Below are 15,356 nucleotides of genomic sequence, written 5' to 3' on the forward strand. Positions count from 1 at the left end.
TGAAATAGCTACAGATGTACAGTTTTATAGTTACATAAAACATGTTGATTTGTCATCTAAAATTGCCTGAAGAATATTTTTGGAAAGTTTAGGTTTTCTGTTTAATCATTAATCATCTTAGAACTCCAAGCAGAGAGCTACATCTTGGAGCACAAAGTACTTGCTGTATTTATAACAGCTATCAGAAATAGATGGATAAGGGGCATAAACCTCATTTATTTGCAATAGTTAATATGCAGACAAGTCTGGCTTCCACAGCAAAAGTGCGAGCACGTATATAATTTGCAAACCGTGAGCTTGCATTTTTTGCCAACATGCACATTTCAGAAGCTGCACATTTTAGAAACCGTGCCAAACTGTGGCAAAGTTACCTCGTGCTTGCGAATACCAATCTGCAGTGTTGCCTGGCAGCTTTAAAGTAAAAAGGTTAAAAATATGAAGGGATTTTCGAAAAAATCCATTAAAAACAGCCCAGAGATACATCTGCACTGATGAGCATAATCCATCATTTTAAATGACAACTTTGATAATTTCGCCAAACATGGCTTTACCACGCTGCTAATTACCACATTTACTGGAGCTTTTTTTTTCCATTTCTTTCAATCATGACACACTTTTACATAAGACTGGTAGCAGCGAAGAGGCAAAACTAAATGTGGAAAAACTGTCTTCACATTCGGTTACTGCAGAACAGAGCTACTGCAAATACCACTGATGATTATAGAGTTGTGTTTTTATTAAGTTGTATAAGGAAACTTCGCCAGTCATTTAATTTATAGTGATGGATTATATTCATCAATGCAGCAGCATGTCTGCACAAGCTGTTTTTAATGTATTTTTGAAAGCAGCAGGAGCTTATGACTCAGACATGCTGGGTAAACCTGCAGCAGACTGTGGTACAGTAAATACTCAGTGCGTGACTCTTCACAGATTTACACTGGAGTCACAGTTAAAGCGGTTCAAAGAGCTCCAGGAGACGATTTATGTGCTACATCTATAGTGAAAATGTTGTTGATCATAAGGACTCTTTTTTAGTGTTCTTATAGATCAAATTATTATATTATATATACATACTACAGGGCTTAAAGACGTTTTACTTGCCTGATCCAAAATGGAAAACGTAAGGCCTATTAAAATATAAATAAAATCAACAGGGATTTGGACAATTCTTATAATTTATTCAAGTACAACCCATACAATTAACAGGTGACTATTAATAGCTGGGACGATTTTAACTTAAAGGAATACTTCACCCTTAAAATGACCATTTGTATATCAATTGCTCACCGTATTACCATATTATATTGGGGTTTTTTTATCATATATCCAGACCTGCAAACTCTAGAGTAGCATTCTCCCCCTGTAAGAGCGTGCATGTTGAGATTAGAATGCGAGAAAACAACATCTTGCTTTGATAAACAAATAACTTGTATTGCATAATAATATATATTATATTATTGGATTATAATTATTGATGCATCAATGTGTTCATCGCTTTAATGTTGCAGCTGGTAAATGTGGAGTTAATTTTATTTATATATATTTTATATTTTACTTTACATACGGCTGGGTAGCTTGTAAATTTCCTGGGGACCAATAAAGCCTTGATACTGTATAATAAAATCCTAATATTATCATTATGTATTTATTGATCATACTTTGTTAATCTGAATCTGCAAAGCAACTACTAACTAAAGCTATGAATGTAGTGAAGTATAAAGTACAATATTACCCTCTCAGATGTAATGAAGTAGAAGTATAAAGTAGCAGAAAATAGACATACTCAAGGAAAGTCCTACTGCTAAAGGCTGCTCAATTGTGACAAAAATCATAATCAGGATTATTTTTTTATCAATGTTGGTCTCACTGTGTCTCACTCTTCAATCATGGTACCATTTTCTCCTTAAGGACAACTTTAATATGCAGAATCAACTTTTTTAACGACACCACAATGGGAAAGAAAATCCTTGCTATATTTCTAAAAGCATAAAAAGACACTACCAAAAAGTAATATCTACATTATATTTTGCTCTTCGAACTGTAAAAAGAGACCATACTCTGGATATCAAAGCAAATTTGGGAAGCAGAAAGTAATTCCACAAGAACACAGGAAGAACGGGACAGGATCCGCAGACAGCAATGGTTAATGACCAGCTCTCCCTCCTGGGGAGAATTCAGCCGGAAGAAGAGCACTCGATTCTTCTGTACTTTAGTGCAAAAGACTAACTACTCTAATCAGACTGCCTGCTGGAGGTCCTGTAGAAACACAGTGGCAAACCACTTTCCCCATTTTCTGGAAGTGTCCCTCTGTAGCTCCATTTTGTAGACGTGTGCACAGTGTCTTTAAGATGAAAATCTATCTCAATTTTAAATTAAGTACCTTTGGTGACATAGAAGAGCTTCACTGTGCAAAGCCAGATAAATACTTGAGGGTGTTGTTAGTGGCATGCAAAAGGGCTTTTTACCAGAAAATGGCTGAAGAAAGAATTACCAACCATGAGTGGATCCACTTAGTTTACAATATATACACAATGGAGAGAATGATATTTAAACTAAGAACTCAGATTGATATATTTGATGAAAATTGATCAAAATGGTTTACCAATGTGTCAATTAGCCTATAAGCAGTGCATGAAATGATGTGGTACTCACCGGTACCAAGTACCGGCACTTCTGATTTTTGTCAACGAGTACCCTTACTTCTTATTGTGAACCGCCACCTCCTGACTCTAGGTACACACTGTCTGAAAAGACCATAAAAGAACACAGGTCGTGGTTATGCCCGTGAGACACAGATGAGACGCAAGCCAGCACGATGCAGACAGCTGCATAGGATACAATGAGATATCTGAATGCTGCTTCTGCTGCGCCTTTAGTAGCTATAGCTGCAGTGCAAATGATTCTGCGGCTGTCGGTATTAGTTGCGAGCGGCACCAACACCGAGCCTCCCCCGTCAGCTGCCAACTACAGTGACACTTCGCACCATGGGCACAGTGCACCCCGAATGCATATCCTGCATTTCCCTCAACTATAGCTCTCATATGACATTCATCTGCTTTTTGAATGTCAAAAGTGTGACGACAAAGCACTGAAGGCCTGCATGTTTTCAGATCTGAGCCAATGCAGCAATGTAAACAAATGAAATAATATTCTCATGCATTCTCTTTTCTCCCTTTTTGTTCCGTCATGCTATGTATTATTTATCATTATTACAAGGAGGACATGTTGATTTATCAGAAGATAAAAGGAAGAAATTTAAATAATATGTTTACAGTTATACTCAGTTTATGTTGATTTGACACACTGTACTTCAAAGTCACATTTGACTGCATCATTGGAGCTAAATATATGCAGTCTTGCCCATACATTATGGACTTGCCTTTGGAATTCCTTCTCATTATATAATTTAATCTGTAGGCCAACTGATATATTTCCAGTTGGTTTTATTGTAGCATGTATGCAATATTATATTTGTGTGCAATTTGATTTGTATAAATAGCTATATAGTTTTTGTATTTTCCAAATATATTATGTCGGCGAACATGGGCTAGGTAAATCTTGCCCGAGTTTCCGACTCGGAATTCCTACTTGAGTGGCCGTTCCATTGTGCTTTTCCATGTCAGAGGTTGTTTTTTTTACAAGTTCCGAGTACAATAGATTGCAGCATTACTAACTAAAATTTACAGGTGCAGGGATGTGTACTTTGTTACCAGTCTTTTTGCTAAGCTAAGCTAACTATTAGCTAGCTATACTACTAGCTCCATATTTAGCATACAGATATGAAACTACTATCAATCGTGTCATCTAACTCTTGGCAAGAGAGCAAATTACTGCATTTCCTAAAAATGTCAAACCATTTCCTTTCAAAGTAAATCATTCATCAACTAGAACTACCGCCTCATGGTTGTATGCCTCCGCCTTCCAGTCAAGTTGGAGTTTACATCCCCGTCTGTCCAAGATGGCATCCCTACATCCTTTTATCCTTTTAGGCCTTTGTGTGAAATTGTCAACACAAGCCAATTAAAGACACCTTTTACTGTGCTTTTTTCTTTTGTATGAAGTAACTTTGAGCACACCTGCCTGCGGTCAGCGATGGCTCAGTTATCCCAACCAAGAAAAGCTAATCAGCGATTCAGAGGCAATACACAAAAACTGGAAACTATTCTGCCTCCAAAAGAAAGTGTATTCACTCTTCAATATTGTAACTTTTAATAAACTAGACCACCTCACAGTTTGCCTCTGCCATCCAGTTAAGAGGCAATTTACACCCATTGTCTGTCCAAAATGTCATCACTTCATCATTTGTGTGAAATTGTCCCAATTAGGATATGATTTCTCGAGTTATGGCCAAAGACGTGTTTTGTGAGGTCACAATGACATTGACCTTTGATCACCAAAACCTAATCAGTTTGTGCCCAAATTTGAAGACATTCGCTCAAGGCCGTTCCCGAGATATCGCTTTCACGAGAATGAGACGGAGGTGAGGGCATAGTGACCTTGACCTTTGACCTTTCATCACCAACATCTAATCAGTTCATGCTCGAGTCCAAGTAGACGTTATATAGAAATTCCCTCCAGGCGTCCCTGAGGTATCGCGTTCACAAGAATGGACCGGACGGATACATACGTACTTACAGACGGACGGACGGATAACCCGAAAACGTAATGCCTCCAGCCACGGCTGTTGCTGGCGCGGAAGCGTAAATATGACAAAATGATGATGGATATATTTCAGAGTTTCTCATGTAATAATACCAGCTAAGAACTAGAAAATGTTCACCAACAATTGAGCAATACATATTTGTCTAAGAGATTAAAATGTAAAGAAGGGATTTGCAGGAAAGCGAGTAGGTGTGTAATCATGTGGGAGTTCAGTTCTTCGTGGTTGTTTGATGTTTCTATGTCACAAATCCTGGTTGAAATTGCTCTGTAGCTAAATTACCTTATACGCAGTAAGTAGATCAATTCCCCATGCATCAGTCAATCCACTGTATGCAGTATACCGCGCCGTATGTCAATATCCTGGAAGGTCGACAAAACTGTAGCCGGGATAGAGCTATCCTCATATGCACAGAGCTCACAGAAATCATCCCTGGTTCAATCTCGCACTCAAGAGCGGCTCCGTGGGAAATCAAAGCCACTTGATGCATTTCCTCTCTATTGTATATTCATTGTTTGAATAGGCTCGTCTCGCAGGGCTGTGCTTCTCAAATATAGCAGGCACAGCAGACTGTGTGATAGCCGCAGTTTCCTCAAATCCGTTCGACATGTGTGAGATTATTATATGTAGTTTTGGCGTGAAAGATGGATCGAGAGATGAAGGAAATTGGTAGAAACTAGTCTGGTCCGTACAGTTTCCATACATTACCTTTCCTTTTTTGATATTAGAATATGTTGTTTCCTCTCTCATGCAAACACAATGCAGTACCAGTTAGGAGTTATGTATGAGTGGGGATTGGTGTTCTTATGTTGGCACTGTGGGAGGAGTAATTTGGGGTGAATGTAGGTTTTGAGGAACTAATCTGGGACTGTGAATATTTCCTTTATTCCCATTTCAAGGACGAAAAAACAACTATTGCTTTTAGTGTATTTGTTTAAGCGCAGTCGTCTTAAGTGGTAAGAAAATCCACTATCAAATGGTAAAGGGACAAGGTAGATTCCTTTAAATCTCACTTGGAAACGAACGGGGGACATTAAAATGCATAAGTTTCCTGCCTCGAATCTAAATAAGAATGCTAATGAAACGCTGTGGGTATTAATAATGCAGAGGACGAGTTTCATTTTATTTGCTAAGGAAACATTCCAAGAAAACAGTGACGGCGCAACTTGTTTTGATGCATCAGGATTTATGACACGACATATCCTCTTGACATTTTAAAAATTAAAAACACCAGCTAATTAAGACTTTAATTACAGCCTGCTTTTGTAGCTGGCTGAATTATGGAATGTGACCGTGCATAAGACTGTATTATATATGTATCTTTGCACTTCCTACCGGGACTAATTATAAGCTTTAAAAAAGACTAATTTATGATATAACACTGGAGTCTGCCCTTTGGCCCATTTCACAACTCTCATGGGTTCCTCGAGTTCCTGTCATTAGTTCATATGCCTTAAAAAAAAAGAGAGACTGTGGAGCCATCTGACAGGAACTGATATCCATCTATATATAATGTTTTGTACAGTATATGAACATTTAATACAGTATAAGGAGGAAATGCTTGGAGGAGTCAAACAACGTGTTTGCATTCTTACTCTAGTGTCATTAAAGCACTAGTAGGCACAATGGTTTTGGCCTCATTGGGCAAAAATTCCATAATAACCTTTCAGCATATTGTAATTCAAGTGTTCTGAGAGAAAACTAGACTTCTACACCTCCTCGTGGCTCTGTTTTCAGGCTTTAAAAAAATCTGTCCCGTGACGGGAGACTTTGGCCAATCACAGGTCATTTCAGAGAGAGCGCGTTCCTATTGGCTGTTCTTTCAACGGAGGCAGCTGTCAATCACTCGCAAACTCCGATCAAACGGTCAAACTAGGCAGCGCTGATCAAATATGAATCAATATTCTATTACTGTAATGCCTATTTCTCACATAAAATGTTTAGGGATGTTAATAATTAACTGTTTAACCATTAACCAACGTTAAGAATTTTTACAGACTAATGCTATCGGTTAAACAGTTAAAAGAAATATAACAAATTCAATTAAAAAGCTGCGCAAAACACAGAGGAGCGGCTTGTCACTTAAAGGAGAATAGCTTGTCCACCTTAACAGCCAACCTTAAGTGAGTCTGAGCCAGAGATGCAAGATACAGGAGCTTGGCTTGGGTCTTGAGGAGTTGTAGCATTTATTCCCCGACGAATAAACTGTACACACACTGCACTGCTACGTTCACAGCTATAACGCCACAGACAACCCTACCCTCACCGCCGCCACACAAACAAGGTCTGTCGGACAATTGCTAACGTTACGCCGGGCAGACACACCAGCCGATAACCTCGCAGCTAAACTAAAATGACGTGGGGGAGACTTTTACTGGGATAATGGCTGCATGTGTCCACGACAATGCACGCAGCATCGTGGCTGCTAACTCTCCCGGTTGGGTAAACTGGGGACTCAGTTGTCTGTTTTGCACAGACTGCTCAGAGATGGCAAGGCTCCTGCTCCGCTCTGATTGGTTGTTTTCATCCGGTCTGTGAAATCTTGCAGATGCCATTAGGAGCACCGGAGGACACAGAGGCACATGATTTCTTTCAGATTACCTGTCTCATGCACTACTGTCAGGATATAGTGAACGTTTTATGAAAATAACTTTTTTTTAAATCATATTTGCTCCAATTTTACCTACTGCTGCTTTAAATCACACTATTAATTTTGAAGGGCTGACTCCAATGATAGGAAGAAAATTGAATCTTGTTAAGGCAATGAAAAACACTAAATATGACATTTTTTAAGAAACTGAATGTATTATATTTGACAATATGAGGGTCTGATTGTTTTGTGTCCTTTCCAATTACCTGAGCAGCTCTGGGAAAATGAAAAGTTAAAAGAGAATACATGTTCATGCTTCGACAGAAGTGATTTGGTTAAAATATGATTGACTTCCTGAACACAAAAGCATCGACTTTCACACTCCACTGGGGTATAATTATGCTTCGGCTGCTCCTGCCAAGAGACACCCTCAGGCGTGTGACCACAGGGGGTGGGAAATTTTATATGACATGCATGTCACTTTATTTTTTCTGCCTTTAGTAAGGGACAAGGGTTTCATTGTCTGAAATTCATATTGCATTGCACTGTATTTAATCCCATTTGTAGTGATCTGAGCTTAGGGTTGTCCTTGCTGCTTGTTCCCTCTGGAAAGGTTAAAGTCAATATCACCAACAGTCTAATCAGAGCAAGCCTGCGAGGCTGTGTGTGAATAATTATCCGTCAATGTAAATATTTTAGTGATTTAGCATATTTGCTCGGAGGACGCTGTCATGCTTACTTCTCAGGAGGGCTGCATATGAGAAATTGTGAAATAGGCGACAAATGGTTCATTTAAGTTTGACTTACATCCTGGAATCAAACTTGCAATAAGCCTACATGCACCAGCTCTAGTAGTAAATGTAGCCTGGTTTTAACCTGAGGCTAATCACTAAATTAAAACAGGTTGTTGCATCCAGAGTTGCCAGAATAATCCCAATTGTCATAGAGTAACCCAATTTTGAATGTTCATTTAGGACACACACGTACGCACGCAAGCACGCACGCATGCACGCACGAATTTTTTTTATAATAGAAGCCATAACATACCATTTTAGATAATGTTACATTTAATGTTAAACGTTTTCACTCATATGTACAGATGTAAGCTTTTACAAGTCTTGTATCTATGACTAAATAATAACTGAAATAGGAAAAAGGTTTCAACTTAGTTGTAATAAACTGAAATGACATTTGGTTTTGATGGTCATCAGTTATTGGTCATTGCACTGAACTCGGTGTTCTACCAGTCTCAAATCATACTACTCTGATGAGAGGAGGAATACTGTCAAACTTTTTGTCAATGGAAACCGTGTAAATGGTACAAAAAGTAGCCCAAATTATCAAAAAACAACAAAAAATACCCACCCAATTAAATAAAAAGTAGCCCAATTGTGTCAAAATTTGGTGAAATGTAATTTAAAATCTTTACATTATTATTAGACTGCATTTATCAAGTTTGAACTTGAGCACAGCAACTGGCTTCAGATGTTTTCTAGCAACCAATTTATACAAAAGTAAGTAAGTAAACCTAGTACTTGCTGAGACATTTCTTAATGGTGCTAAATGCGAGATTGGGAGCATTTCTATTGCCTCCGCACGGTTCTCAACATAGCGACGGCTGAGCCGGCAGCTAAAGAAAGAACGTATATTACCATGAAGTGAAAGTTGTTCGTTCCATTGCAACATCAGCGCCCAGCAGCAGAGCTACACTTTCGCCATTTTGGACTGAAAGTGACTACCGGACGTCAGTAAAACGTCCGCCTAAAAAGTGCCGTACAAAAGTAAAACAAAATTATTTCTATTTTATTCTATTCTATATATGACATATTCTAGTCATATTCTACTGAAACGTGTTGAACAATAAAATATAAATATAAGAAGCGTTTTCTGTCCAAAACAGCGGCTGTTGACCAAAACACGCCAGAGTTTCGTCTCTTTGCCTACACTGCAAAAGGTGCTAACAGTGAAAACAACAGCAACAGTGCTAACAGAGCTAACAGTGTTTACCTGGGGTGGGAACCAGGTTTACCTTTTGTAAACAAAGCACAGATAAAATCGGATTACAACACACAAAGACGGAAAGTGACTTCATTCTCTGCTCAGGTAGACATTACTCCTCTATATCTTTACATAGCAAATAGATGTTTGCGGCTAAATGAATACTCTGAATATCGTAAAGAGCACCTTTAAGTTTGAATGGTGCAACCCAATTTAGTAAATCACCAGTTTGAAACCAGATAGTTCTTACTTAAAACTTAAGAAGGAATTCTCACACACACACACACACACACACACAATGATAGATTTACAATCCAGGAGAGAATTATGTCTACAGACATTTACATGGTGCATTTCAAAGTCCTGACATGATAAAAATACTGCTTGAACTAAGACTAAACGTGGTCAGGCAGGTAAACACCCTGCAAATGCCGCCTGTCCGTCACAGCACTAATATACCCTGACATGCAACTCAAACACACAACCAGACTCACTGCCCACACTGTAGACACCGACCGTACTGCTCGCGTTTGGAGCAGAGGAACCAATCTGCCGTATCTAGACGACTATCAAAACACCTTCAATACCAAACGGACCTTCAAAACAAACGTTTGATTACTTACTTCTGCTGTGACCTGGATTACTGAGAATCCTCACACTTATCATTATTCAGACACTTCTAATCTAATGTTCGTTGATATGCAACCAGTGTACCATGATAAGGAGAAGTGTGCCTCTCCAGCAACTTAATATAATTTGTCAGTGATTGCCAATTACTGAACTATTCTTAGTTTATCTGCATTTGGAGTGTAAGAAAATATTGAACATCACAATCAGAGCTGTCAAAGTTAACGTGATAGTAAAGTCTTAACGCAAATTTGTCTTAAAGCCACTAATTTCTTTAACGCATTAACACAACTTGCGATTTTTAGATAGTAGCGAGCTCAATTTTAAAGCTAGAGTGAAGCTACTGGCATCACATGAAACTAGAACAACATAAGGAATCCATTGGTAACGGAAGTTACGATTTTAAGGTTGTAGCGGGCTCGGTTATAAAGCTAGAGTGAAGATACTGGCATCATATGAAACTAGAAAAAGTAGGGAAAGAAAACCTAATCCATCGGTACCAACCATGTCATACTTGCTTGTCGCGAAGGAGGTTAAATAACGCTCTAAATTTTGGTGAGGAAAAACTGACATGGCAATTTTCAAAGGGGTCTCTTGACCTATGACCTCAAGATATGTGAATGAAAATGGGTTCTATGGGTACCCACGAGTCTCCCCCTTTACAGACATGCCCACTTTATGATAATCACATGCAGTTTGGGGCAAGTCATAGTCAAGTCATAGTTGTTGCCTGTTGGGCTCAAATTTGCCATGTTATGATTTGAGCATATTTTTTATGCTAACTGCAGTACCTGTGAGGGTTTCTGGACAATATTTGTCATTGTTTGGTGTTGTTAATTGATTTCCAATAATAAATATATACATACATTTGCATAAAGTAAGCATATTTGCCCACTCGTTGATAAGAGTATTACATACCAGACAAATCTCCCTTTAAGGTACATTTTGAACAAATAAAAAATGTGTGATTAATCGTGATTAACTATTTTAATCGATTGACAGCCCTTATCGCAATATTATGGTTTGTGATACTATCCATTCTCAAAAACACCATCAATTTGTAATCAATAGTTTACATGCAAAGATTAACTCAGTCAATTTATTTAATTTGCAAAGAGATGCGTCCTCTCAGTGTGTGTGCCCTTTCAAAGTAGTGCTATGATGATGGATGTAACAGGGACTGTGATGGATGCAAATATGCAAATGCATATGGTGGTGTGTTCTGTATACTATGACAGTTTTCACCACATTCTTGCCAATACACAGCCCTAATCTGCATGTTTCAAAGAGCCAAATGTACCATCTTTGAAGAGCTGTTTTGGTCTTACTTAATTTGATTGAAGGCCGCTTGCAAGCCTCTCTGATTACGACTGTTTAAAGACCTGTAAAATCCTGAGGTAACTTACTGCGGAGGCACAATCAAGTCCGCGCTTAACACCCCGAAACTGCACACCAGGTGATCACAAATATGCATGATGGAGCGAGAGCCTCCTAGACATTCAGCCGTGTTTGTGGCAGAGCCTATTTCAACAGGAAGACTCTTGCTTGCTGTATAATTTTAGCCATCACTCAGTGGTAAGTGGAGAGTGGGAAATGTGTGAAAACTGGGCACACTCTAGGCAGAATTAAGCTGCAGACTCATGTCCCTTGAGGCTCACAGGTATCCGGTTCTAAAAGCAAATGCTTCGTGAACGGAGAGTGTCCACAAAGCGGGACTCCGGGGACCGATGAAATGAAAGGTGCTATGTGTCCAATAACAAGCCGACAGCTGAATACCAGGCAGCAAATAAATGGTGGGTCATATTTAGCCAAAGAGGATGGAAGCAAGTAAAACTTTACACAAAAACATAAGAATTACAGGTCCAGAAAAACAATGCAAGGTGTCCATGGAAAGATGTTGACAAGCAACACAGTCTCACGGCAGTTGAGACATGAAATAGACACACAATTGAATCCATTTTATTAGTGTACATAGACACAAATTTACCTTTTTTTTCGTGACGCTTAGGAAAAGATTTACTTGGTTATAGCTTAGGAAAAAATCGACTTGGTTAGGCTTAGGAAAAGATCGACTTGGTTATAGCTTAGGAAAAAATCGACTTGGTTAGGCTTAGGAAAAGATCGACTTGGTTATAGCTTAGGAAAAAATCGACTTGGTTATAGCTTAGGAAAAGATTGACTTGGTTAGGCTTAGGAAAAGATCGACTTGGTTATAGTTTAGGAAAAGATCGACTTGGTTAGACTTAGGAAAAGATTGACTTGGTTAGGCTTAGGAAAAGATCGACTTGGTTATAGTTTAGGAAAAAATCGACTTGGTTAGGCTTAGGAAAAGATCGACTTGGGGAGGCTTAGGCGACAAAACTACTTAGTTAGGTTTAGGAAATGATCGTGGTTTGGGTTAAAATAACACCGGAAGTGACGTAACTTAAGTACGGAAGTTACGTGGCAAATAAATCAACTTCGACTTGTGGATTCACACGAGACACAAACACCGGTCTCCTGGACAAAAGTATTGAGTTTTTTTAGTTTACGTGGAATACTACGAATTGTTTTCGTGCTGTCCATCACAAAAAAAATAGGAAATTCGTGTCACACTAATCAATACATTAAATGTCGTGACAATTTCACAAACTGCTGTGCGACTGGACTGAGCCAAGACTGGCAGATATGACAAATCATCATCATCATCATCATCATCAAGTGGAATGTAAACTGAAATATGTCCTTTCCCCCCCAGCCTTTCTCATTAGTTTGTGCTTGCTTCAATTTTAAACAACATATATCAGAGGTTATGTGTTGGGTTTTTCTTCAAGCAACATTGAATATGAAAGGCTGCTAAAAAAAAGTCAAAATCATTTGTTTTCTCGTTCAAGTAGCCTTACCACAATACCTCATTAAATATGAAGCCCTTAAGAAATCTCAGTATACACAAGTCTATGTCTGACAAAAGAAAATAATGGTAATAACAGCCATAATATGATTGATGCAAAGCCAGCCAGCAATACATTAATCCTGCATTCACTGAAACTATATTTAGATTACAGGCATACAGAGAAAAAAAAGCTACATGGTAATCAAAAATCTCTCAAAATTGATATAGTACAGCTTCTGCAATCCATCAAACCACAAACATGTAAAACCAACGAAAACGCGTCGTTTCAATCACCATAAGGAACGTCACACCAGCCTGCACTCAAAACTCCATTAGTTTAATATTTACTTGATTATCATTCAAATACTATGTCTCGTACAGTAGCATAAATAGACTCTGGGAAATGAGCATGCTCTTTTGGTGGATTCGGCATGTACATAATATTAAATAATAAACGAAGCACTGTCGTATTTTAATAAAATGTATACCAAAACTTGTAGCAAACGCACGCAGTAGTCGCTCCAGCCTTGGGACGATGCGTGACGGAGTAACGTTACTGTGAAATTAGTAAAAGTTAGACATTTGTACAAGTGCAAGCACCACAGTTTGCTAAACATATGCCGAAATGTGCAAATGCTGCTATTTGTGCGGGAAATAGTTTTATTTTTAGCTTGCAAACTAGCCACAAGTACTTATAAGCGAGGAAACACAAAACAGTCGTTTTTTAAACGTAGTCCGGCGTACTCTTTGCAACTGCACCCTACACTTCACACAGGAAACAGGGCAAACTGCACTGTGGTTTTAAGTTAAAATACATCGAAATGAAGAGGTTTACTTGCCGAAGTTGGAACCAAGAGGCTGGCGGGTCGCTCGATCAGCTCAGGTTGCTGTTTCCCGGTCACATTCATGTCCCATAAAACCGCTTTCTCTGTCCGCTGACTTCCGACGAGAGTTCCTCAAGTCATTTACCCAGCTGCGAGTGTTATTCACCGGCGTCCCGTTCAACCACAGAGGCGGACGGAGGAACCATGCCTGGAAGCTTCTACCAGGCTTCGTTTGTAGGTGCTTATATATCCGGCAATTAGAACAATTGTGGCTGCTGCTGCAGGAGAGGACAAATTATAGTGACGGCGGTGGTTGGTGCTTGTTTGTCGGCGGCTCAGCCCTGACTGACTGTCAGCGCGCACACACACACACACACACACACACACACACACGCACACACACACAGTGGCTCCTCTACTGCTGCTGCTGCTCATCAGTCTGCATGTCTCTCCACCTGCTGCCTAGCTGTCCTATTAACCATTCCTGCGTCAAACCACAAAACTTTAACCCATTCACCGGGATTTAAGTCCTGAAATGGCGTTTATAAATCAGCATTAACCCTCTGAGACCCACAATAGACCTTGTCTTTATTAGGGGGTCTTTAAGGGGAGATACTGTAGCAGGTCAACAGTAGATGTCACATAGAAGTGGTGTAAATCATCTGAAAGCTAGGAACCCGAAGATTAATTTTAGTTGCACTAAAATGTGTCAAGTTGTTCTAGTCATAAATCAAAAATAAACACTAATTAATTAATTAATTAAATGTAAAAAAAAAAAAAAAGTGTATAAGGGTTTAGAACATTATGATATATCTTTATATGTAAGGCATCGATGTATGTATATATTTATATTAATATGTATATTTTGAATATCTTTTAATCATGACTTTTTATATGTGATGTATTGTTTTGTTTTTTCTATTTTTCTTATCTGGACCTTGAGTCTGCAATAAAGTTTGAATTGAATTGAATTGATGGCCACTTCCATGCTCTATTATGTCTCATAAGTTGTTGCAGCAATTTTTGGGTTGATACCATTTGTTACACAGATTTGGTGCTAAATTTAACCCCTTGCCATTCCGACCTCTTTTTTAGGGACAGGGGTGGAGGACAGGGGGACTTTAGGGGGAGATAGAAGGCCAACAGTAGATGTCACATAGAAGTGGTGTATATCATCTTGAAGCTGGGAACCTGAAGATTAATTTGAGATGCACTGTGTGTCAAGTTGTTCTAGTCATAAATCAGAAATAAACACAAAATTAAATAATTAAATGTAAAAAAAAAAGTGTATAAGGGCTTAGAAGAAGAAGAAGAAGAAGAAGAAGAAGAAGAAGAAGAAGAAGGAGAAAGGCACTTTATTAATAATTTTTTTTTTTAAATTTAAAAATAATGAAGCCAAGAACCAGGTGTGGACGGGCCTGTGGCACACGAGCCATTCCCTGGACCTGAGCCTACTCTGACTATGTACAGGTATGGATGAGGTGAACTACGTGACCATACTTGAATGGACACAGCCTGGTCTCATCTCACATCCATCACCATTTACTCTCTGATCACATATAAAGTACATCACTGCCCAAAGGCAAGACAGATGCTTTCAAATGAAGTCACGTGTGTTAATGTCAACGCTAAAAATTTGTCCATTTAATGTCATTCTAGCATGGCCAGAACATTATTAGAACATTATGATAGAAGAAGAAGAGAGGCACTTCATTAATCCCTGTTATATACAGGACACACACATGCACAAACAGGACCTATGTGTACATGCATTAATGAGAGAGA

At 38.8% G+C, this 15,356-nt stretch overlaps 1 protein-coding gene across 2 annotated transcripts in view; it reads right to left on the reverse strand.

The window, feature by feature from the left end:
- Positions 1-13,942, reverse strand: part of sntg2 (syntrophin, gamma 2) — a 104,283-nt gene extending 90,341 nt beyond the window's left edge. For both annotated transcript variants that reach the window (XM_074660802.1, XM_074660800.1), the window contains exon 1: positions 13,587-13,942. In XM_074660802.1, the coding sequence (XP_074516903.1) occupies positions 13,587-13,655 (69 nt within the window). In that variant the 5' untranslated portion in view covers positions 13,656-13,942. The remainder of the gene's footprint in view (positions 1-13,586) is intronic.
- Positions 13,943-15,356: the final 1,414 nt, after the last annotated feature.

Source organism: Sebastes fasciatus, chromosome 15 (genome assembly GCF_043250625.1).
Source record: "Sebastes fasciatus isolate fSebFas1 chromosome 15, fSebFas1.pri, whole genome shotgun sequence".
Lineage (NCBI taxonomy): Eukaryota > Metazoa > Chordata > Actinopteri > Perciformes > Sebastidae > Sebastes > Sebastes fasciatus.